Here is a 26,078-nt window from a genome sequence, read left to right on the forward strand (position 1 = left end):
CTTAAAAACCCAATGGGTTTATGAGTGCAGCTCCATTAATACATTTGTTTTTGTGTGTTATAGTTGAGTCAATGTTACCTCATTGTGGCTGCCATCTCCAAGAGACCTCATCTCCTATTTCGGGCACACTCTCCTCCATCAATTACCGATTTTAATTACTCTTACATTCCATATCTTCAAGAGATTATCTCTTGCTCCTTCCCAGGGAGCACTTATAACTTAGGACAGGGGGTAGTTTGGGGCACCTCTTCTGGAAGAAGAGCTTTCATGAATTCTAAGCCCAGAAAGTAAAGCACAATTCTTCCTCAGGCGACTGTGTACACAGTGTAAGCTACAGTGACATGGATGTAGCTACGAAAATGCCTGCTTTCCACAAAGGGAGGAAATAGGAATGGGCTGTTTTGCCAACACAGTATAAAACCAAATAATTTATTTCACTACTTTTTTTTATTTTTAAATCAAGACTCAGATGAACTGCTTTCGTACCATATTTAACTCCGAAATAATGTTTTTGCCAGTGTAGTGAATGTTTCCTTCTTCATCTTCATGATTTATAGGATTCATGTGTGTGTGTGTGTGTGTGTGTGTGTGTGTATATTGATTTCAGAGAGGAAGGGAGAGGGAGACATAGAAATACCAATGATGAGAATCATTGATCGGCTGCCTCCTGCGCACCTCACACTAGGGATCGAGCCCGCAACCCGGGCATATGCCATGCTGGCTGGGTTCATATGCATTTTTGATAATATGTTCTTTAAAAAAAGGAGAGAGAACTCCCAGACATTTAGAGTAGCACATGTAGCAGTTAGAAAGGAGCGCTCTGGGCTGGAACCCCGGCTCTGTCACATCGTAACTGTGGGACCTTGGACAAGTCACTCAACCAGATAAATAACTTCATTTATGCAAAGGAAGTAATAATAGCACCCACCTCACAAGGTGGTTGTAAGGATCACATAACCAAATTCACGTAAAAATTAAAAGTGTTTGGCACTTGGAATGCACTTAACAGATGTCAGTTATTATTACTTACCTTTATACTTCCCAATATATTAAGATTAACATTTAAAAATAAGCCCAAGATTAAGATAAAGTTTCTCTTCTGCCACTAATTGTGTGAAACAGCATGGGAGCTCAGTTTTCCCTCTCCAATCTGTCCCAGGTTGGGGGGGGCGGGGCGGGGGGGGGGGGCGGGGACTGGACTCTGATCACTCAAGGCCCCTCCTGTCTCTGCCTTTCCAAACTCACCTCCAAAGAGATGTTTTGAGGAATAATTGGCACATATGGATAAAAGCACCCTACGTAATTCTCAGAAAAGGGTTTCTCTTAAAGAAGTCATATATCCTCACGTTTTTTCACAGAAACCTATGCCAACCTCACTAAACATTTTTGGTGAGGCAGGCAGCGGAACTGTGGTGAATGCCATGGGTTTCTGGAAAGTATGGGGTCCCACAGGTTGGGCCACAGTATTTGGGCGTGGAGGGAAAGACAGGTAAATGAAAGTTCTGCTCCTGACGAAATATTACAGCTATGAGGACATCAAATACTGTGGCTTTCCTTCATGCAGGTCCTTGCTTTATAACTTAGGCTTCAGCAACAGCCATTCCATGAGCTGTAGCTGTCTTTCTCAGCATTGGTTATTGTCAAAGCAGACCAAGTCCTTGGTGATGTGTCTGCAAGACATCCACATGATGCAAACAGAGGAAACAGGCTGCCAAGCAGCAGTCTCAAGGGACTTGGGAACGAAGTGAAAACAGCAACCAACAAGGAATGCTGGATGCCATCACATGCACAGTTCTTACTCAGGGGCTGGCTTCATGCTATGATGCTGAAAAATCTGGGTGGCTCTTTAAATAGTCCAGCTATTTGCTCCTAGGAGAAAACCCCAATCATATGAAACCCCTGAGTTTCTCATGGACTAAAACTTAAATACCTACTTGAGTTCTTTGACACCTGGAAGAAATGTTTAGTCATAGCATCATGGAAGTTGACAGTCCACTGTTTCTGCTTCTTTGGCCAAAGCCGGTGCCTTCAGAGTGACTTACTTGGAGGTTAGAAGTGTAAAAATATATTCACTCGTGTACAATAAACATACAAGTGGTCAAAGAAGGACCTACCATTTCATTTTTCTCTTCTCTCTTCTTAACCCACTGCTATCTGGCTTCTGCTACACCCACCCATCGTCACTGACAAGGAAGGTTGCCAGTGAGTTCCCTGTTGACAAGTCCAATGGATAATAAATTACTCAGTCCTCATCCTATCTAACCTTGCAGAAGCATCCGATACTGGGAAAGTTCTCTCCCTCTGGTTTCTGGGACAATATTAGAGTGCAAATTTCATGAGAGTGGGGGCATTTTTCACTGAGGCACTTCTCATAATGCTTGGCAAAATGCTTGCTCATTACAGATGTTTAATAAATACTCGGAAAATGATCCAGTCTTTCCTGGGTCATCTCCTATGTCTTTGGCTGATCTTTTGCAAGTCTCTCTTCCTTGACTAGTATCCGTCAGCCATAAATGACGACGTCCCTCTGAGCTGGCTCCAGACAGGCTCCTCCTCCTGCTCCTTACACTCAACCTGAGTGGCCTCATCGACTTCCCTGTCTTTGCTGATCATCCCTCCCATGAGGTTTCCCAGGCCATTTCTTCCAGTCAAAACTCTCTGTAGCCTCTACTGCCTATTGGGCACCTCTGTTCTGATGCCACATGACCTCTCAAACTACTCCTTCCACTCTGCTCCCTCTCCGACAGTGAATTCAACACCCAACTATCCAAACCAGACACTTGGGAGTCACCCTCAATCCCGCCCTCCCTCCACACACGCTCCCTCTCACATTCAATCTCTGGGTTCTGTGGGTTCTTTTCCTAAATCACTCTGAAATCTGTCATATTCCAGTGTCCTAGCCCAGGTCAACATCTCATCTGGGTTATTTCAACAGCCTCTCCACTGGTCCAGCTTCCTGGCTCCATCTCACCCTCCAGCTAAAGCACCAAGCACACCCCCTCTGTCCTCATGCACATGCTGCTCTGATGGCTTTTCCCCTGGCTAATTCCTACTTATCCTTCAAGTTTCCACACACCACTTCCTCCAGAAAGCCTCCAAGCTGGAGTCAGGCGCTCTTGCTGCGTGATTCCTTCCTATGGAAATACTTATCACATGACACTGTTACTTCCTATTAATGTCGGTATCTCCTGCTAGATGTATCTGCATGGTTCATTATTTTAGCCCCTGAAGCTAGGATAGTAACCATAGAGACATTCACAAACCCTTCTAAATGAACTAGATTACCAGATCCATAAAACTCAAACCAGAACTGAATTATATCATCCTGAAAGAATTTAATTTCAAAAACAAAAACAAAAACCTGAGCCCCAGCTTTCAGATGGTTTATTAAAAAAAAAAAGAGACACTTCTCAAGGTGAGGAATAATGACTGAGAGTATAGAGATGCCTATCATATAAGCAATGCCAATTTCAGTCAAAGCACTTCCCACTTCCCAAATTCTTAATCAGATTGACTGACACTGAATCTGTCTATAATCTTGCATAATAAACTAAATGTAGTTTAAATTTCCTACTGTCCAGTGACTCAGGACAGCATAAAAAGACAAAGTCTCCTGCCTAATTCTTTAAGTAAAAAATACTCGAATCAAATCTTAACATTTTATAGTTGGAAAAGAGTGTAAAGCTCATGCAAGTCAACATTTTACCGGTGAGAAACTGGGGCGCACAGAGGCAGAGAAACTCGCTAGGTCACACCTGGCTAGTTAGTGGTCAAGTGTAGGGTTAGGGCCCTGCTGCTGTGCTGTACCTGCCAGTGTTGGTCATAAGTTACTGCGCAGGCGCCTGCGTTTTCAAGACCACATTGCAGTGAACTGTTTCTTCCAACTGCACTTAAACTAATAACCACCTCATTATTCAGCCAGGAGGTATGGACAGCTGCTCTGAGGAAGAGAGGTACAGTGAGACACTCCAGTTCAAAAATGTGCTTCTCTGGTGCACACAGGAGAAATCGCAGCGGCGGGAGTCAGAAGGAAGGATGAAATAAGAGGTGCTGCTCGAGCATGCCCATAGGATCACGGTGAGGGGTATGTCAGGCACTTACCTTTTCTTTGTCACTAGCTTCTCTAGCCACTGTAGAGCCCTGAAACACAAAGAAATAATAAGAGCTTGCACGTGAGAGGCCCTGCATTTCATGCTTAAAATGTGCAAACGTCCCAGTGCAGAGCACGACTATAAATGGGCACCACCTCTGCTTTGGAGCTCGTCCTGCGTGAGCTCTGTCCCCTCCTGGTCACTACTCTGCCTGGTCTGCAGGCGTTCCTGTCCACTCCCTCCGAGCCTCTCCCTGTCACGTCACCTGTGCTGTCTTCTCCCTGGTCCTTGCCTCCCTGTTGGAAATCAGGCCATCACTGGGACAGTCACTTACTACACACTAGATCAGAACCACACTCTCTTTTTTTGCATCAATGGCCAGAAATGGTTGGTGTTATGATATTCAAAGGTGAAGCGGGCCACCTGCTGGCCGCAGTGACCACTGGGGCATCAAATGCCTCTTATCCCACATCATGTCTTCCAGATGCGGCCCGTCCTCGCCCTCTGACTGCCTCGCTCCCGTTTTAGTTACTGATGATCACGTTCTCCTCAGTTACTGTGAGTGGGACCCCCGTGGTGCTTTCTGTCTCCCTTCTCCTGGGAGATCCCATCACTACACATTTACAGGCACCCCTTCTGGGCCAGGGGCCAGGGGTGAGCACAGAGCTATAAAGAGGGAGAAAACACAGTGCTTGATCTCAGCGATTTCCCCCCGACTGCACTGCTTTCCAAAACAATGCCTCAGGGCTTGGGGTGGTCCCTGAGGACCGAGTCCATCTCAGATGCTCTCAGGGGGCATTGGGTGGAGTTCCAGCAGAGAAATTTTCCTTTGTTTGTGGAAGATTTTAAAGTGAAAGAAAGGTTGGGAAACAAATGACCAGTGAATTCCTAACTATGTCAGCACAAGAACTGCTTATGCTTTGTGCTCCCCAGTGACCACTGCGGTGCCTCACACAGTAATGCTCGGCGTTCACCAGATAAATGGCTGGAGAAGGATCACAGACCAATTCCCTCTCTCCCTCCCCTCAGCACTGGACACCCGAACTACACGGGGTCAGGGAGCGATGCGTTGACCTGACTACCTCCTTCCTACACAGCCACGTATTGCCCTGGAATACTGGCATTAGCCAATTATTACAGAACTTACATGTGACTGGGGGTGGAGGGGAATTAAAGTAGCTTCTAGATGGGCTGTTCTTTAAAAAAAATCAGAATTTTTACTCCATGACCATCTCCATTTAAGCAGCTTAGTCACTGATGAGGATGTGCGTAATGCACAGATGGGGAGATGCAGACTGAGGAGACGCCCTATTGGGGAAGGGAGCTGAGACCAGGCCGGAGTCTCCCCCTGTCCACACTCCATCACCCTGGTGCTCAGCACTCCCGGGCCTGGTAGGTCTGAGAGACCCTGCTGCCAGCCCAGCGAAAGTGCTCGAAGTGTCTTGGGGATATGTCAGGGGGGCACTGACCCACCAAATGAAGATGGGCAGTGTGAATCGTTCATGAAGGAAAGCCTGTGGCCTGTTCCACACGGCAGCACAGGCTGTCCGCACGGCGGAGTCCAGCAGCCCTCACTTAACAATGGTCTGTATTCGTTCCTTTAGGGATCCTTGAACATGGGCCACAAATATCTTCCTTTGTTCACTGATTTCTAACAAAGAATGTCCCCAAATGAAAAAAGGGGGAGGGGCGGGGGGGGGGTGGGGAGAACTGCTTATGCTACTGGGTAGAGGAAAAAGAATTTATTCCTTTTTGTATCTTTAACCAAGTTTTTGGTCAGTGTTTTTTCTTTTTCTTCCTACAGCATATCCCTGTCTAGGATTCTCCGTAAGGCTTCATCTCTGTGTAAATGCAGATCATTAGCCTGTAAAAAACTTATCCAAGTTTAAATTAACTCAGAATAAAAAAAAACTAAAACAAAAAATAGAAAAGTAAGGTCAGTAAGTTAAGGTCAAGAGTTAGATCCATGAAATGGTGCCATTTGTCCAGGTTCCATCACAACTGAAAGTACTGGCAAAACAACCATTTATTCTATAAGCTAAAAAGGGAGATGAAACTATAAAGCCCAAAGCAAGTTAAAACTACAATATCCAGTTTACAAGTATAATTTACATCAAGATATATTTACTAGATACACTATCTTGACATAAAGGGGGATAAAAAAGTAAATAGGACAAAAAATTTAAGGCACTTACTGACTAGCAGAATGGATAGATAACCAAAATTCATTGGCCAATTCTATATGCTATACATTATGCTGCACTTGACATGTACATATTTCATTTAATCCTCACAACAACCCATCAAAGGTAGGTAAAACTATCCCCATTTTAAAGATGAAGAAACTGAGGCTTACAAAGGTTCAACAACTTACACACAGCAGACAAGTGATAAAACCAGGACATGTGGCTTTAGAGGTCACTCTGGCATCTCACATGGGAGAGTCAGACCAGTGAACAGAGCTTTGTGACAGAGCTGGTGTCCAAGAGCCCTGTGTGGCGGCTGGAATTTCCACCAGGGGCAATTGCAGTGAACAAAGTGGCTTGACTTGAAGACAGGACAGACCAAGGCTGTATTTGGAAAGCCTGGACAGTTCATTTGAACTCCAGAAGGTAGGAGATAAACCTAGACAATTTCTCAAAGTGTGTGGTTCAGCACCCTGGGGTCCCAAGACCCTCTCGGGGGTCTGTAAAGTCAAAACTACCTTTATAATAATAATGAGATGTTATTTGCCTTGTTCACTGTCTTGATATTTGTGTGAATATTGCAAAACCAATGGTGGGTGAAACTGCTGGCAGCTTAGGACAAATCCAGCAGTGGATTTTTGTTTACAAAAACGGCCAAGTTGGATTTGCCATGCAGGCAGGTCACAGTGGCCAAACCCTAACTTGGACATTCTGCCTCTAAGTCAGGATCTGAGAAGTCAGATCATCTTACTCCCCTCACAATTTCCAGTGGTCGCCACTCACTCAATGTCTTTGAAGTAGCTTGTGTCAGGGTTGTTTCCTCTGCCAGGAATGTTCTCCCTCAGCTCATTCCCTCGTCTCCTTCAGGTCTGCTCCATAGCAGCTTCTCAGTGAAACCGTGCCTGACACCCTATTTAGAACTGCCTCCCTCCCCTCTTTCCCTGGTCTTTACTTCTATCCATAGCCCTTACTACTTGCTAATATACTATGTGATTTACTCACTACTTTCACTTTTTGTCTGTCTTTACCAGGGGTCCTCAAACTTTTTAAACAGGGGGCCAGTTCACTGTCCCTCAGACCGTTGGAGGGCCAGACTATAGTTTAAAAAAATATTATGAACAAATTCCTATGCACACTGCACATATCTTATTTTGAAGTAAAAAAACAAAACGGGAACAAATACAATATTTGTATTTGCATGTGGCCCGCGGGCCGTAGTTTGAGGACCCCTGGTCTTTACCCACCAGAAAGTCAGCTCCTTGAGTGAAGGTTTTCACCACACTATTCCTAGCATCTAAAAACAGTGCCTGGTATGTGGCTGGTGTTCAGTAAATATTTGTTGAATAAATGGTATCTCTAATATGTACAGTGTCTTAAACCCAGATAGTGATCCTTGGTTAACATGAAGGAGTACACTGCTAGTTGCCTGGTGGCTTTGAGCTCTGAGCTCCTACACGGGTAGGAGCCATAAAAGACCTGAGAAATCATCTGGTCTGGCCCTGCCAAGGCATTAGGGGTGAGTTAATTAAGTGTTTGACCAACTATAGCAGGCTAATTTTTAAGTTGATAATTTTGTATGACCGGAGAATGATGTTATAGATATACAAATGGCCCTGGGCAGAAAAAAGGTTCCCCACCCCCGTGTTTAGTATGATCATTTACAACATTTACAATGTGGATGAGTCAGCTTAATTACTTAAGAAGAATTAATAAAATTAATCTCACCTTTAAGTCGTATTTCCTATATACAGATAAACGGTGGCTGAACACATTTCTTGTAACAATCACATATATTTCAACTCCATCAACATTAAGCCGGTACATGCCCAAGAATTGGGGAAGAAGAGTAATCCCATGACATTCCACTATATACTGCATAGGAGAGAAAGAAAAAGGAAAAAAAATTATCCAATCAAAAGGTGCTCTTTCAGATGTAAAATGTAACTCTTCTGCCTCTGGTGTTTATACAAAGTGACAAGTGAGGCAATCTTTTGTAAATATAATAAAAACATTGAAAAATTACATTTCTCACTCTTGTTGCTTTTAGGATCAAAACTCTGAGCACTTTCCCGTCAATAACTTAAAACACTATTAGCAAATTAATTAACTTGTAAATAAATGCTTCAAAAATAATAAGAAAAGGTGGAATTGGGGGCACTACAATATCGTGCCTTCTTAAAATAATAATTTGGTACAAGCATCTTCTTTTTTGGAGAGTTACAAAACATCCTCAGCATCTATTGATTTCTTTGTAACATTTTTCATTTGATCCCAAGACAATCTAAGGACTCTCTGCCTCCTCCCTTCTGCATGCCTCATTTCCAGACTGCAAGAATGGAGAACTAACCACTTAATCCCAAAGGTCACTCTTTAAGAAAGGTAAACGTATTTCTTTCACTTTCAAACACTGCCTTGATGTGGCCACAAGGCAGTGCTTCCCCACTGGCAAGGGACACAATTAACACGAGTGTGAATGGTGCCCGCCATCTGCTATATTAATGTCTGTTCACAGACTCAACAGGTGCAGTGCTCCAGTGTGTCCTGCCAGACTGCTTTCTAGAAGTCAGATGAGTCTGAGGTCCCAAGGGAGATATGGCCACAAGTGGAACAAACTCAACTCTGGTCATCCATGTGTGGCTGAGAAACTGAGCCCACATCAGACAAGACAGATAGTTCATTTGCGAGAGCATAGGCTGAGTATATACAATTCTAAAAAGTGGTCCTCTCAGTGACCCCTCAAAAGGTGGCATTTTCCCCAACGCGTTCCTATCTGTGGCACAGCGAGGCCGATATGTCCACCCCTCTGGGCTCTCTAGATGACCTGCAGCCACATTCTTCTCTCACCTCAAACGGAGCAGCTCTGTCTGGTACCTGGGCTTCCAGAAGCTTGCAATTCAGAGATGTCACTGAGCTTTCATCTGAATAGGCACTGAATATTTACTCCCAAATTTTTAAAAAGTGAACTTGATAACCCTCACTTCTTATGCTTACTATATGGGGTTAAATCAGTCACAATTATTCTTGGGGTCAGTGTCCATATTCTCAGTGTTAAGCTCATGAATTACCTACGTTTGCATTTTAAAATATTGTTTTCATTACTTTTAGCTCTGGCATTCTTTGTAGCTGGAAACCTCACACCACCTCACTCTGTTATTTATCATGTAACTAGAGGCCCAGTGCATGGATTCGTGCACCAGTGGGGTCCCTCAGCCTGGCCTGTGCACTCTTGCAATCCTGGACTCCTCGGGGGATGTCAAACCTCTAGTATGTATATAAGATCTTTGGTTAATCTCTTCCTTCCCTCTGAGATTCATCAGCTTGTTCCATGCCTGTGTGTTGAGCATCTGCCCCCTGGTGGTCAGTGCACATCACAGCTACTGGTCGAACAGTCGGACGGTCACTTAGGCTTTTATATATATAGATGGCTTCTGTTTTGTTAAAAGTGTTCTCAATGTTGGCAATGTTTTGTCTGTAACCTGTGTTCCAACACTAACAATTTTTACTTCTGTCTTTTCAAAACTCTACGTATAAATGATTCCATGATGTCATCAATAAATGCAAATTCAATCTCTTCATGAATCGTCCTGAGTACTTTTTCCTGTATAACCATGGCTTATCAGAGAACTGTAATGCAATGATAAATGGATGTGGTGAAATCAGAATTAAAAAAACATAAAAATACAACAGCCACAAGATCTGTTCAGTGCCTTTGTAGGCACTGAACAAGAATAACAAATATTATGAATCCCCAATTTGTTGCTCTTCTCATGCAAAATGAAATGCCATTAAAGGATTCACAGCTGACTGAAGATTTCAGCGGAGAGGACTCTAAGTGATGTACTGCATCAGATAAATATTTATATCTCCGCATGACAGTGTGAACCTGGGCTCTGGCTTTTGGAAATTGCTGTTATTATCACGTTTCACTCATTTTTTTTTTAAGGGGCTTTAAGTGACAATTTAATATAGCATTGAATTAATACTTCAATGTAAAGTCTTGTTTCACTTAAGTGTTTTTGAAAGGTTAATCTCTAATCCTTATTGTGTCTCTGGCTATGTTTATAGATCACTACAACATGCTTTACATGAAATAAAGAAAGAAAGGAAGAAAGAAAAAAATGAAGGAAAGAGAGAAAAAGCAAGTCAACTAGCCTGAAATTAAGGATTGCTTTGTTTTAGAATGACCAAATAAATAAATAACCCAAATTTTCTTTGAATTGATATTTTGGGATAATGGTCAATAAGTATTCTATCCAATAAAAATGGACTATGCAAATTGACCATCACTTCATGACAAAGATGGCAGCGCCCACAGCCAATAAGGAGGGAATATGCAAATTGACATGACAAAGATGGAGGCGGCCGGGCCGGGCAGCTCTGGGCTGGAGCGAAGGCAGAAAGGTGGCTCTGGCCGGAGCCAAGGCGGTGCCAGCAGCCAGGGGAAGGAAGGCCTATTCTTGCATTAATCTTCGTGCATCGGGCCTCTAGTCAGTTAGTAAAATTTATTTTGGCCTCAAATAGTTTTAAAGTAAAAAAGAGGTAAAGATGACTACATGTAAGCTGACATAAATACTAAACTTTACTGCTTTTCTTAAATTTAATAAAATTAGGCTTAAAAGAAGCATTCTTCTGCAGTGTTTACAAACATTCTTAATATTGAGATAATGCAGAATATACCTAAAATGTAAACATTGATGTCCCTAATTCTATTTGTTGTCTATATATATAAAACCCTAATATACAAATAGACCAATCGGCAGAACAACTGAACAACCAGTCACTATGACGTGTGCTGACCACCAGGGGGAGCACGCAGAACATGGCGGGCGTTAGCAGCAGGCAGAGAGCATAGAACATGGTGGGCATCGGCCGTGGTGGGATGGTGGAGCAGGTGAGTGAGGGCACCAGACCACGGTGGGGCACCGGTTGCTGTTATTGGGGAGAGCCTCTGGTGGTTACTGAAAATTCTTTGCTCCTGCGCACTGTGGTCCCACTGGGCACTCTCACCTGCTGCTGGTGCCAGCCCGCTTGCACCCGCCACCAGCACCCGGTGCCAGCCCTGATCACTTAGCGCCATCAGCGGGAGTGAGTGGTGGTTGCCGGCTCCAATTGCCCCTGAGAGCTTCTCTATCTCCCCCTGTTCTTGAGGGGCGATCGGGGCAGCAGCCGTAGCTTGCACCTGCTGCTGGCACCGGCCCCAATTGCTCCACACCACCAGCGGGTGCAAGTGGGGCCGGCTCTGTCAGCATGTGGGAGTGGCGGCGGTGGGAACAGGTCTGCTGGAAGACAGGAGACCAGGGCCGTGGTGGGAGGGGCTGGCTGGGGGCGCAGAGGATGGGCCGAGACCTGCCCCTGTGTCCACGGAAGCCTTGCGGCTCACAGTTCCTTTCAAGGTGCACAAATTCGTGCACTGGGCCCCTAGTACTATAATGAAAACCCATAAATAACATCATCATTAAAGATGAAATGACTTTGTAAAAGGATACTCCATCATAAGTATGCATGGCATTTCCTCATTATCTACATTGAAATGCAGAATGGCTGCTCCCACATCAACCCGGTGAAGAGCTCCGAGGGGCCTGCTGCCCAGCTTTGGAGCAGTGAGCTCCTTCCTGTCACTTTGCCCAGCATGGGAGCTTCCGGGTGGAGTACTCCAGGGTGCCCCCCGCCCCCCCCTGCCGTTGGCTACAGCCTGGCCGGGCCTACCCGGCAGTGTGGTTTCTCCACCTGGCCAACCCTCTTCTTCCCCACACAGGCTTTGATCCCTAATCAATGTCTTGACCCCAAACTCCGTGTGGGCTTCTGCTTAGGCAAGTCACTCTGACTGAGAGTCAGCAGACACAAGAGGCAACAAATTCAGGGCCAGGAATTTCATAGGTTAGGACTTTTAGGAATAGAATTTGAACAGTTAGGCATAAAATGTTTAAAGAAATAAAGGATATGATTTCAGAGAGGTGCATATAACAAGAAACTATTAGGAATGAACTGGCAGATTTTCAAAAATGGAATATTTAGAGGCAAAATTATGATTATCGAAATAAAAAAAAAATCACTGGACAGGTGAGACAACAAATGAGAACAGTTGAAGAGAGAATTGGGACTGGGAGACAGCATAGCTGATACAGCATAGGCAGAGGTGTTTGGAGATGGAAAAGGGGAAGAAAAATTAAAAGATGCAGAGGCCAGAATGAGAATGTCAAATACATTGCTGTTGAAGAGACAGAGGAGTGAATAAAGGAGCCTGGTGATGGATGAAGAGAAAAGAACGACGGAATTTCCAGAAGCAGGAGACAATCTGCTGCAAGAAGAGCATTCTATGAGTGTGCGGGCCGCTCCGCTCCCTGGAACCCGGGAGCCAAAGGCAGGACCTGGGAGCAGAGGGCTGCTACTGCCTCTGTTAGCCAGCAGCAACTCCCGGTCTGCAAAGTGGAGTTTCCAGGGGCACTCCCTATGCCACAGGGACCTGAGATGGCAAACATCTTCCCGGCATTTCCAAGAGGGAAGCAGGAAAGGCACCTGCAGCGTCGGATGGCCCAGCAGCTCTGCGGGGAGCCTGCCTTTGGTCACGTAGTTCTTGGTGTTTATAGGACTTAAAGCGTTAATGGACTTTTGGCATTTCAGTTGACCTCTCCTTCAGGTGGGGAACTAAAAAGCTACAGAGCAACTCCAGGATGTTTCTCCTGTGCTAGAAAGCAGGTACGGCTTTGCCACGTTCTGGCAGCTTCATCAGTGTCACCGGGGAGTGTCAGACACAGAACCTGGTTTTCACAGAATGCGTGGTGTTCTGTCTTTGATCAATTTAAGAAGCTCTGATATAGAGTGTAACTTTTTCTCTTTCAGTGTCACACCTCCAGATTTCTTATTTTAATTTTTGGCTTTGATGGTGCCTTTTCCCTTAGTTTTCCTCTATCTGTGGCTACTTCTGCTAATGATAACGCCAACATGATGGTCCTTCATAGCAGGATAAAAAGATGTACTCCCAGGAGGGTTAGAAAATCAAGCACTCACCCTAAAATCCTTACTGAAGTTTGAGGCACTAGCTTGCTTATTTAATAAGGAGTTCAGATTTTTTAGGCAAAACTTCTAGATTCAGCTCGTTACTAATCGTTTCCCAAATACAAAGAATAAGAAAAGATTTTTAGGTTATTTATCAATTTGATCATTTTACGATAAGAAGCAAATAAATTTAACTGCATTTCAAAAACTTAAAAGTTATTAATGATATTTTCATCATCTACACTGTAATTTGTTCCTGCCCATAAAAATTTCTAAAATATTATTGACATTGATTCTTAATTTTTTAAAAAATATATTTTATTGATTTTTTACAGAGAAGAAGGGAGAGGGATAGAGAGTTAGAAACATCGATGAGAAACATCGATCAGCTGCCTCCTGCACGTCTCCCAGTGGGGGTGTGCCCGCAACCAAGGTATATGCCCTTGACTGGAATCGAACCTGGGACCCTTCAGTCCGCAGGCCGACGCTCTATCCACTGAGCCAAACCGGTTCGGCGATTCTTAATTTTAATTAAAGTAAAAGCTACATCACACCAAAACTCCCAATGAATTCAGGTCAGTGAAAAAAAAAAAATCAGTCAGTTTAGAAGAAATCAGACATCCAAGTAGGTTCTTGAATAATTTTTCCTTTTTAAATGCTCTTCTGACATTGCTTAACTAACCAGTTGAAAGAAAAAATCACCATTTATAAGACCAGAGTTTGTTCTAGCCTGACAGAAATTTGAAAAAATGGGTATTTACACATGAACTTTAAGTTATTTTCCCAAGTATAAAAAAGAGGAAACCTAATAAAAGAAAAGAGACATAAAAATCTGCTCTGCTTAATGTAAATTTTTGATTGGTCTCAGAAACGATGCCGTCCTTTCTTAGAATAGAAATTAGGATAGGATTTGGGAGCAGATAAAGACTGAGGCAGGATGCTGGAGCTCAGGGGGGAAAAAACCTAACCCCTCGTGGTTCAAATCTTCTAATTGTGCCGCAGTGCCACACTCTACCCGAAACCAGGCCCCCTAGTGGACTTAAAGAATTAATGAAAGAGTTAAAGCATTGGACACCAGGCTGTGGGAAACTGAGTAGGTATTTAAATCTCTTATTCAATCATTATATAGCACTGCACATATCAAGCAGGTCACAGTTGTCAATGCACCTAAGCAGCACAACACAAAATGAAGGAGGCATTATCACCCACTTTTACAGACAGAGAGGCAGGTGTAGAGAGGTCACGCAGCCAGTTAGGGGCAAAGCCGGGCGTGAAGGCGTTGCCAGCTCCAGAGTCTGCGCTCTGAGCCACCCACTCCTCATTGCTGGGGAGGATGGCTTGTCAGAAAATTAATCCCAGGAAGAATTTATTTAAATATCTAGTAATGTTCTACTCCTCCAGAAGCTGGCCTTATGGTAGTTTTAATCATCCAGAATACAGCTGCAACTCTGGGTATATTTCATTAAAACAAAAAACAAGAAAAGAAAAGAGAAGAAAAAAGAGAAGTGAAGGGCCATAGAGTATCCAGAGTTTGCCCCACAGGAGACACCCTCGCTGGGAGCCGGTCCCCTCTACTGACGTGCACTTTGAACACGCCTAATTACCTGTCCAGATCGCTTCAGAAGCACAGCAAATTAGAAGGTAAAAGCAAACAAAAAACCAAGAAGAAATAGAAGAATTGACAGTTACCACTGAAGCAAGAGACAGAAAATTTCTGTGACTAAATATAAATCCTAAAAGTAGTCTAGGCTGACTTAAAGTAGCAAGAAAAGGTCTCATCCCCATCTCAAATGTCTCTGAGCATCACCGAATAGAACAGAGAACAGAGCGTGGAAGGACTTCTCCTGGATGACAGACGGCGAGGCCTGTGTCTGATCGCACGGAACAGCTACTCCGGAGCTGAGCTCACCCCACGGAATATTCATCAACACCTTGTTCGAGAGTGGCCCAGGAGCGGAGCAGCTTGAAGAACAGTCAGATCCCGCCCGGGACAGGCTGGCAGGGCGCTGGGGGCCAGTGTGCGCTGCACCCTCCCTCTGCACAACTGCGCTGACTAAATGTAAATTACATGCTGGTGTGGGTTCCGCAGCCTACACTGATGACTTTTTTCAAAGCTCTCTGACATTCCTGTGTGCTGCATGGCTGGCTGCAAGGATGATGTGTATCATGTCACCTGTCCTCTCTGTGGGGAATGTCTTAGAAATAACCCTGTCTGACCTTAGTACCAGGAGCACTTATAGGTGTCCTCAATACCTGATTCTTCTGTATCTTCAGGCGCAGCAGCTGTGTAACTGATTTACGCAGTTTCATTTTCCACTTTGGCTTCAAGGAAACTGGGGTCAAACGAGTGGCCCTCAATGTAGGAAGCTGGTCATTGTGGCATGAGTTTCAGGCTCATGCCAGGCTCCATTCTGTGTCTTCAACCTCTCCCTCCCTTCTCTATCTTTATTTTTTTTCTCTTTATTATTCCTTATATTTCAAAGTTTTTGAAGGCCACCTTATATCCTATCTGGAATTGAGTCAAGAGTAAATACACAACAAATGAATGAATGAATGAAATGTAGATGGGCAAACTGAGGTTCAGAGATGGCCTAAGTAACCAGTTCATAACAAGTTAGGATCTGTGTCTCCTGACTTTCAACTTACTATACTTTAAATAAATTATATTCATGATGGTGATTTTTCAATCACTAAGACCCTTTAAGCTATATTTAAAATAATATTTATAGCCGAAACCGGTTTGGCTCAGTGGATAGAGCATCGGCCTGCGGACTGAAGGGTCCCGGGTTCGATTCCGGTCAAGGGCATGTACCTGGGTTGCGGGCGCATCCCCAGTGGGAGATGTGCGGGAGGCAGCTGATCGATGTTTCTCTCTCATCGATGTTTCTAGCTCTCTATCTCTCTCCCTTCCTCTCTGTAAAAAATCAATAAAATATATTAAAAAAAATAAAATAAAAATAAAATAATATTTATAAAAAGAAAGAAAAATGTAAATGTTAGATAAATCAGACTATTCTGGTTAAGGAACACATCAAGAAAATAACTATTTTGTCATAGTGAAATGAAAGAAACTCTTCAGTACTTGAAAGCCCCTGGAGCGTGTTAATAGACTTATTTTGATCCCCAATGTGTTTCAAGTAACACTTACGATGTGTCACACCTACGTGTGAGCTCACAGTAACTATCCCAGAGAAAATGTTTCAAATTGTGATGTCTGTAAAGTCAAAAAATTCTGATTCAAAGCTGTCATCAAGAAGTTGCTGTTTAAGCTATGTGTCATGTTATTAGAATGGTATCAGGCATTTATCAGAATATGTTTTCATCAGCCATTGAGGTATCTCTTTGCTTTGAAAGTTCTGAGACAATTTTAAAAAGTGTAAAAATAATGCACTATGTTTCAGAGGAGGAGAAATGAAACACTGGACAGTTTAAAAGGTCACTGATTAAAAGCTGCATCCTGTGACTCAACTTACTCAGCAGCCATTTAGTTCCCTAGCGTTTTCTCCCTCACAAGTACTATCCTGGCACTTTAAAACTTCCTTTATAATAGGCAACAGCATGAGCGCCGTAGAACAAATTTCAAAAGGAGCAGATGTTATAAATGATTTGTTAGAGTTAAATGAATTTAGAGGCTGACTAATGTTTTCAGAAGACAAATTAGGGGTGGCTCTAAGTTTCCGGAAACAAAATATAGCTCAAGGATATTTATAGACTTTACTGCAAGCAAAATGCAATTGATCACATTTGCAAAGATTGGAAGAATAAGCAACTGCCAAGAAATACTCATGATGTTAGAGCAGTGATTTTCAACTGCTGTGCCACAAGAATTTTTAAAACATGCAGTACCTGACTATTTAGTCAGGAGCACTGACCTCTTCTCAGATTGTCAGATTAAAAACAACAACAAAAATAACAACAGCCAACACAACAGTAGCCATCCAGTGTGAATGGATCAAAATTATACCTATTTTTTGTCAGATTGGCAAAAAATACGTTTTCGGGTGTGCCACAGAGTTTTAGTAATGAGTTTATGTGTGCCATGAGGTGAAAAAGATTGAAAAATCACTGGTTTACACCAGCGGTCAGCAAACTCATTAGTCAACAGAGCCAACTATCAACAGTACAATGATTGAAATTTCTTTTGAGAGCCAAATTTTTTAAACTTAAACTATATAGGTAGGTACCTTGTTATTAACTTAATTAGGGTACTCCTAAGGCTTAGGAAGAGCCACACTCAAGGGGCCAAAGAGCCGCATGCGCCTCGAGAGCCGCAGTTTGCCGACCACGGGACACACTCAGGGCCCATAGCATTTTATTTTGAATGCCCTCTGTGGTAATCAGTCTTTATTCTGTGAGGGGGATTTGAAGCTGTTTAGGTAGAAAGAAACCGAAGCAGGACTCTAAAAGCATGTGCGAGCGTTCAAACACCAGTTCTGGAGATGATTGCTGCCATGTGGCAAGCGATGGTCATAGTCATGCCATAAGACTGCAATTTCTCGAGATGACATCGTTGTTACTGGTTATTGTCTTAAGACTCGGTAACAACTACCATCACCATGTACTGAGCACCTTGTGTATGGCAGATGCTGTCAGCCCCCCGCCCCCGTTTAAACTTTAGGACTCATTTTCGTTGTTACTATCTCCACTGCATACATGGAAACACGGAGGCTGCAAAGACCAGAAGTCATATGGTTAGTACCTGGCAGAGCTGGGATTTGAACCTGGGTTTGTCTGACACTGGACTTCATGCTCTTACTACATAGTCAGTAAGGCATCTCACACCTCTACTAGGACCTGGGAACATGTGCTCCACCAGGTAACTTGCAGTGCAATTTATTCATTCTTGAGTGGGAGGGAATAGAAGGGAGGAAGGGAGGGTGGGAGGCAGGGTGGGAAGGAGGAAGGGACTGCTGCTCCCAAGAGTAGTTTCAATCTTTCCCCAGGTGATTATGAAGGACTAATGCTGAAGGGTGAAAATGAAAGAATTGTCTAGAGTGTGAGTGGGGGTGGGTCTTTTGGGGGCCAGGCAGAAAAAGACTAGTGAAAGCAGGATAGGATTTGGAGATATAAATACGCACAGGTCAACACCTAACTTCTAAAGTGTGCAAAAAACTTTTGAACTGCTGCCAAATCTTAAGCTGAGCGATTTTAAAATCAAGATGGCAAACATCGAAACTATTATACAGGAGAGTATTTAGATTAAAAGCATTATATTAATAACTAATCATCTTCAGAGGATAAGCATTCCTAAATGTTAACTGTCAGTAATCTGGCCACAGTACTTTTTAAAAAGCCCAGCTAGCCTGACCTGCGCGGCTTAGTGGTTGACCGCCAACCTATGAACCAGGAAGTCATGGTTTGATTCCTGGTCAGGGCACATACCAGGGTTTCAGGCTCGGTCCCCAGTAGGGGGCATGCAGGAGGCAGCCAATCAATGATTCTCTCTCATCATTGGTTGTTTCTCCTCTCCCTTCCTCACTGACATCAACAAAAATATTTTTTTAAAAATAAAATAAATAAAAAGCCCAGCTAGAGGCAATTTTGATGTCAAATGTGTTCTCATCACTTCCTGACGACGTATTTAATATTTAAATCTTTGGCCTTGATGATCAGAAGTCATGAATGTTAACCTTTTCAGAGTCTCAAATACAAAGAAAAATTACCTGGTGGTATTTTTTCAGGATGTTGTGCATTTCAGCCACATCTTCACTCGTAATGGTCTTGATGATGTATCTTTTGTCGTAGGATGTGTGGAATCGGGCTCCGCTGCGTGCCTGGGAATCGTTGGGAAGGGGTGCGCTCCTGGTCAAGGAGTTCTTCCCGTTGGGATAAGTGGGAAGGAGGAAAGAGAACCAGTTAAAAACATGGCTTTCCGATTTCCAAACAATCTGTTGTCATCACAAATTTTCAAAAACATTTGTGTTTGGAAGAAATTGGTAAGTAGGATGACAACATTTTATATGCATCATAAATTAAAATGCTAGTCTTTCAAATGGAATGAAAACAGGGTGGGTCTGTATTATAATTCTAATGTCCTTAAAATAGGCTAACATCTAGAATTACAATCAAAGTTATTTTGTTCACCTTGCAATTTTGTGAGTTGGGCAAAAGCCCAAATTTTCTTCTGAATAAAATTAGGTCCCAGTCATGAAAGAAAATTTTACATCACTGAGCGTTTCCTTAATGACAGGGATTCTGCCAAACATTAAGCACAGAGTACTTCTCCCAATTCTGATCTCATCCCCATGAAACGGTTTCTATTAATATCACCATCATTTTATAGACGAGGAGATGGAGATCAGAAAGGTTTAACAACTTGGCAAAGGTCACAGAGGTAATAAGGGAAAAGCTAGGATTCCATCTAGTGCACTGGCTCAGAACCCACGTTCTCAACTAGTAAACAACTCAATTAGTATACGCTGCTGCCTGCCACGTGCCCTGGGAGGAGGCCGGGCAGCAATATTCTACATTAGCTCCTCAGAAGATTCTGATTTGGCCCATTTTCCACCCCTGGCCATGTTTGGGAATGACTATCTTCTGAAGAGTAGACAAGGAGAGGCTGTGAGCAGGGGTTTTTCCAGTACCATTTCATCCTAGTATATGGCTCAGGCTATGGACACTCTAGCTCAGCGGTTCTCAACCTGTGGGTCGCGACACCTTTGGCGGTCGAACGACCCTTTCACAGGGGTCGCTAAGACCATCCTGCATATCAGATATTTACATTACGATTCATAACTGTAGCAACATTACAGTTATGAAGTAGCAACGAAAATAATTTTATGGTTGGGTCACAACATGAGGAACTGTATTTAAAGGGCTAGAAGGTTGAGAACCACTGGTCTAGCTAGTAAGTCTACCCTTTCCTCCCAAGTAACTCTCCTGGTTGAATCTCCTGTTTTCTTATAGACTCCAGGCCCTCCCCAGCCTTCTTGCACTGACTACCCAGACTACTGGGATGAGCAAAGCCCTGGTATCCGAGGAGTCTGGTCTTCTCTGCTGACTGTGCACTTCAGAACTGACGCTCCTCCCCTGCCTGGCCCCGCTGGGTTGCATTTGAGGGATTCAAAGGCAAAGACTCCTTCTCTCTTCAGCTTCCTCTCTAAATGTGGGCATGCAAAAGCCCCAGTAAACCAAATGCTATCTACTTAAGGGGACACAGACATCTTTAGAGAGGCTGCAATATCCCTGCATCAGGGGTTTTCAATGAAAGAGTTCCCTTTCTGTATAGTATTTTTTGTCTCTTTCACCTGACCTTCCTTTCTAGATGAAACCCAACAGGATCCAGCCATATGAGGTGTGATTGTATTGCAGTGGCACAGCTGTGCACGTGGGTCCTTTGTGAGCCGAGGGACGCTGGCCATGAGCTTGCTCTCATTTCCAAGGATGGGCCTTGGTACTGCCTGATACTATTCCCTGAGATAGTACATCTTGGACCAATGCAAGCAGGCACACCTATAAATTGCAGAGCCAATACTGTGAATTTCACTGAATTTGCTTTCCTTAGCTTATTAGAAGAATAAAGAATCAGTGTAACTCCCAATGACTTTAAATAGCAGGATGTGGCAGGGTTAAATTATTCTTAAGATAACAAAATTCATTAGACAGGATGGTGAAAACAATTTTCAGGATGAAAATGGCTGTATTAACAGGAGTTTATCAATTATGCTGCTTTTTCTAAAAAAAAAAAAAAAACCTCCTTTATACTAATTTCTCTGATTAAGATTCAAAGTGAATGTTCCTTTAACACTAGAAACAAGCAATCATTGCTCTTGGCTAATAGCCTTACTTTTTCCTCCCAAACATTAATTTGCAAAAGGTATTCCAGATGAAACAAGAACACTAGGAATCGTAAGATTACAAATTACTTTCAGGCATAAAATCAAAGCAGGAACAATCAACTTTATGAGAGTCAAGCAAACAGGTTATACATTTTATACAATTGATAATACCTGTAAACTAACTTATGGGAGGGTGGGAACAGTACAGGGTAACTGCATTCAGCAAAGGACAGAATTACAGCAGCATCCGTTGCATAGGTGGCTTTCTTGGGCATATTAGATATGAAAGTATAATGTCCTGTCACGGACCAATGGGATAGAATAAAATTGAAAGCTGCACCATCAGTGCGTCTCAAACTTTAATGAGTAACCAAATCACCCGGGGTCATGTTAAATTGCAGATTCTGATCCAACAGGTATGGGGTGGGGCATCTGAAGAAGCAGATGACGCTGACAGACTGTGTCTTTGGACCACATGTGAGAACCAAGAGTTCCTGAATTGTGGCTGCGATGTGTTTCATCTGGTGCAGCGTGTGCAGTCTCTGCATTAAGTGTGCTATAAGTACAGACTTAGCTGAATAAACGCCTTTCCTATTATATCCTGCCTAACTCTGGTTTCATTAAAATGAGAAACTTTAAAGAATAATTCATTGTATTAATTCACTAAAGAAATGTCTAATTATACTGACTATGCTGAAGGTAACGCATGGATTTAAAAAGGGCCAGAATGCATACTAACATAATGTCACAATTCCTCAGCTTACCTGCTACCTTCTTCCAAATCCTTTGCCTTTCCTTTCAGTTTCTAAGACATTGATAATTATTTATTACAGATTTTCCATATGGATATTGGCCATATCTTAATCTTGGGATATTAACAACTTATAAATGCTAATCTTGATTTTGCTTCAATTTTTCAATAATCACATTAGTCCCATCCCACAATATCTACTTCCAGTGTGTGGAGGAATGGTTTTAAGGCTTTTAGTTGTCAAATAATCTGTAGTGTCAGGAACAGATATTTTGTTAAATTTAGAATGCACGTTTTACAATCACTATGAATAAAAAAATATATGAGTCAAACTTACTGAAAGCCTCAGACAAGCAGAAAATCAGAAGCGTAAGCACAGTTGCACACAAAATGCATGATCCCTGGAATGATTCTAAGGCCTGGAAGAATGCAACTCATTATTTCCCATTTATTTTCACATTCCTGTGAGACAGAAAAAGCCAGGTGCATTTTCCTACTTGCAGGTAACGAAACTGGAGTATAGCGGAGTCAAATCATATCATATGCCTACGGCTCCTGCCTAAAGCTTTCTCTGAGGTAAGCAAAGAGGGCAATTTATAAAGACAAGACTAAACTTTTGCCATTACGTAACATCATAATCATAGACTTTTTGTAGCCTTTGAAGTAAGGCAGAAGTGTTGGCTTGTTTGTGTTAAAGGCAGTGCTCTGTAATGGTGGGGTGCGGCCTGGCACCTAGGACATGCTTTGCCACTCGTCTCCTCTGGGATGTGTCATGGTCTCCTTGAGCCTCAGTTTCTGGGCTTGAAACGTGATGGAATAAGCCCAGGGGAGAAGGTGGGCTAAATCAGATCTCTACTTCAGGCTTTTTATCACTCTAAAAATGTAACCCCTTGGAGACACAGCACACTGCTCTGGGGCTGCTGGGGAGTGCAGACCTCAGAAGGCGATTCGATGCTTCCCAAGGAAAGTCCACTCAGAAGAGAGCCCAACCGTCCTCTCCACGGGGCATAATGATGGTTCAGGACATCTGGGCCAAGATTAAAGAGAGGATGACAACAGTGCTCAGAGCAGCATGAAAATAACACTTCATAGATTCCAGATGTACTCAGGGCAAGAATGAGAAAACGAGCTAAGGAAAGGGGGTCAGGGTATATATGAAAATAGTCACGGAGCGGCCTCAAAACAGTCCGCTATCTAGTGAAACTGAATATTGAAACTCATCAGTGTGCTTTGTTCTGTCACAAAGGAAAAATGAACCACAGCATCATACAGGTTGGACAAGTTTGGGAGGCCAGGAGGAGAAAGCCCTGAGAAGAAAGAGAGCTTGAGAGTGATCTATGGGAGCCCCCAAGGGGTCCCTCTATGTGTAAATAAATCTCATAATCAAAGAGCATAATAGTTGAAAACAACCATGGAGATGATTCCAAACCACTCAATTTACAGCTCAGAAACCAGAAACCGGAGTGGAAATGACTTGCCGTCTGAGTTTGTTAGCGTGGAGTGGGACAGAGCAGCCGGCCTCCCCCACCCACCACCGCTGCCTCCCTGCCCGGCCCGAGAGTGTGCTGGGCATTATGATGGGATTGTTGGTATAGATTTCTGTGTGGAGTCAAATACCCTCTAATCACAATTCAGTGCCTGAGCCAGCTGGCAAAACCGCCAAACTTGTCTTTAGGTTTTCAATTTTGCCAACTAAAACGTGAAAAATACCATCAAGAACAGCCTCGGTGCTAATGTAGTCAGAGTCCTTAATTTACGCTTTTATTACCACGTGTACAAATCTACCTTGACTGGGTCTAGGACTGTTCATTACCTGCCTTTACCTGAGGCGAGCAGGGTCAGGAGCCACCTTCTCTTGAGACAAGAGCTGAGGCAGATGTGTGTTTTGAGGGGCAAGCCTTCAGAACAGGAAAACGAGGCGCTGCTGAGCTCAGGGCTAGAGTCAGACGATTCACAGGGCACAAGGCAGGGCTGAAAGATGCCTCATCCGCAGGATTTCCTGCATCCTGTGCCCATGGTGACAATCCTACAAATCCTTCATCTCTCCCACCACGGGGCACAGTTCACCATGTCTGGTTTAATTAGTTCACATGCCTACGAATAGTTGGAGGTTGTCATTTTCTTTTGGTCACTGGCTTTTATCTTTACTAGTAGAAGACTCTCCCATCTTCTGTCTTTCCCTTGTTTAGATTGTGTGGGTTTTCTTGGCAAAGAATGCCAAGGTTGAAAGGAGTAATCTTTTATATTGGGAATGCTGAAGTGGTTGGGGGTGTGGGGGCGGGGGGGGTAGAGGGGGAAGGGAAGCAACATAAAAAAAAAGACAAAATTTGCAAGTTAGAACAAGATCTGCATGGAAGAAAGAAGGTCTGGCCCAAGGCACCATTTAAAAAAATTATCTTAACCACCCTAAGTCTGAGATGAAGACCTGATCCAACCAAGGGCCTAAAAGGCAACATTTAAAGGACTGGTTTAGTCATCTTCAAGATAATTCCATTTCCAAACTCTATGTTCACTTTTGGGTTTTGTGTATGTGTTTTTTTAATGTTCATTTTCAAGAGCCCTTACCCCTACTTACCTGTCTGTCTTTATGAGAAAGCTACCAGGTAAAATTACCCAGTGAAATCTACCTGGGGTTTGGAGAGGTCTATTCTCTTTAGAAAACAAACTCCTTGTCAGAGGCAAAGCTTAGAGAGTTCTATGTTCTGTACCATGGTGACATTTTAAACACGTAAAACCTGGGTCCTCAGTTTGAGAAGTGTGAATGTGCTGTGTGGATATTTGGGGCCAAAGTCACAACACAACAAAGGCAACCAGGGCTTATTCAATGTGTGAAATCTTCCTGGCCTTCTGCAATGTCCTGATATACCTCCCCAAGTCTAGAAGCCCTCAGAAGAGAACACATTCACAAACCCACCAAGTGTACACTCATCAGCATGTCCTGGACATCGTGCTGAACTTCAGAACCACCTCGCCACATGAAGTGTAGCTTATTCATACTTCTATTTAGTTCATTCATATGTTCTCAGGCTCATATTGCCCTAAGCAGAGGCCTGGTGACCTTTCAAGTTTCAGAGTCCTGATGATGAAGACAGAGACCCAGAGCATGGATCAGGCATAGGAGACTTAGACATCAGGACTGCGACTTTGGGCAAGTCATTTAAGCTCTTTGTGCCTCAAGTTTCCACGTCTGTAGAAAGGTAGTAATAATGAGAATAATAATAATAATAATAATAATCAAAAGTTTGGGGATTAAATGAGATAATATACAAAGTTTTTATAATAGTGCCTGGAATACAGTAGTATTCAATAAATTGTAGCTAATATTATAAAAAGCAAATTTTAACTTGGAAGGTAATGAGAGATGCAGATCAATATTAATGAGTTATTCTTCAAGTGGTAAGATAAAAATAAAGGAAAACTTGTAGAATGAGTTCTTCCAATTAGCTCTGGGTTCCTTTCCCCGACCCCAGCCAAACCTCAGTCTGAACCCAGTGAAAACTGAGACTGACATACTTTTACAGGCTATTTTCTACAGCCCTCAATAATAACCATTTACATTTTAAAAAGAGTAATTAAATGTGTGTGGGGGGAGGGGGGGGGGCAGTGAGCAGGAGCAGGCATGGGCTAAATGAGACAGAGGGCTTAAGGAGAGAGTCCGGGCTTTGGAAAAGCACCTGGAGAATGATCGTCTAAGTCATTTGTTTAACCTGTTGGGCTACCACAAAATCCATAATCCCTTCAGTGCAGAGCCTTAAAAGGCTTTAATCAACCTTTAAATTATAGATGTAATGGAAATCTGAGAGTGTTTTGTTGCCTCCACTGCCCACAATAGTCACTTGTGGCCTGCCTTGACCACCTTTCTTGTCTTTTCAGGATTTTGGACCTCAGCATACATGGTAGAAACAGGTTGAGTTAGAGGCCAAGTCAAGGGAAATGAGGCCTCTCAAGGATCCCTGCCCCCACCCCTTACTCTGTTATCTGATCATCTGCAAACAAAGACAGTGGGACATAATGGTCTCTAAGCTTTCTTGCTCTGACGAACATTCAGGAATAGTTATTGCTGTCAGTTTGTAGAGACTTAGGAAATGGACAATGATTTGCTATTAGTTTGAAGAAAAAAATGTAATGATAAATGTAAACACTGCAATAAAACATGCTCTATTCACTGGCTACCCTTTTCTTCTACACATTTGATAGTCTCATATTATAAAGTATGCAATTCTTTAAATTCACATGTTCTAAATGGAAAAACTTTTATCATAACTCTGTACCCTCA

The 26,078-nt window shown here is 43.0% G+C and overlaps 1 protein-coding gene across 1 annotated transcript in view; it reads right to left on the reverse strand.

The window, feature by feature from the left end:
* PIP4K2A (phosphatidylinositol-5-phosphate 4-kinase type 2 alpha) overlaps positions 1-26,078 on the reverse strand; it is a 158,105-nt gene that overhangs the window by 25,661 nt on the left and 106,366 nt on the right. Inside the window, exons 4-6 of the mRNA XM_070432798.1 lie at positions 18,937-19,089; positions 8,003-8,149; positions 4,102-4,140 (exon numbers count right to left, since the gene is read on the reverse strand). Coding sequence (XP_070288899.1) covers positions 4,102-4,140; positions 8,003-8,149; positions 18,937-19,089 — 339 coding nt within the window. The remainder of the gene's footprint in view (positions 1-4,101; positions 4,141-8,002; positions 8,150-18,936; positions 19,090-26,078) is intronic.

The sequence above is a fragment of the Myotis yumanensis genome, unplaced genomic scaffold, assembly GCF_028538775.1.
Source record: "Myotis yumanensis isolate MYYU_CA2020_CCGP unplaced genomic scaffold, mMyoYum1.0.hap1 SCAF_1, whole genome shotgun sequence".
NCBI lineage: Eukaryota > Metazoa > Chordata > Mammalia > Chiroptera > Vespertilionidae > Myotis > Myotis yumanensis.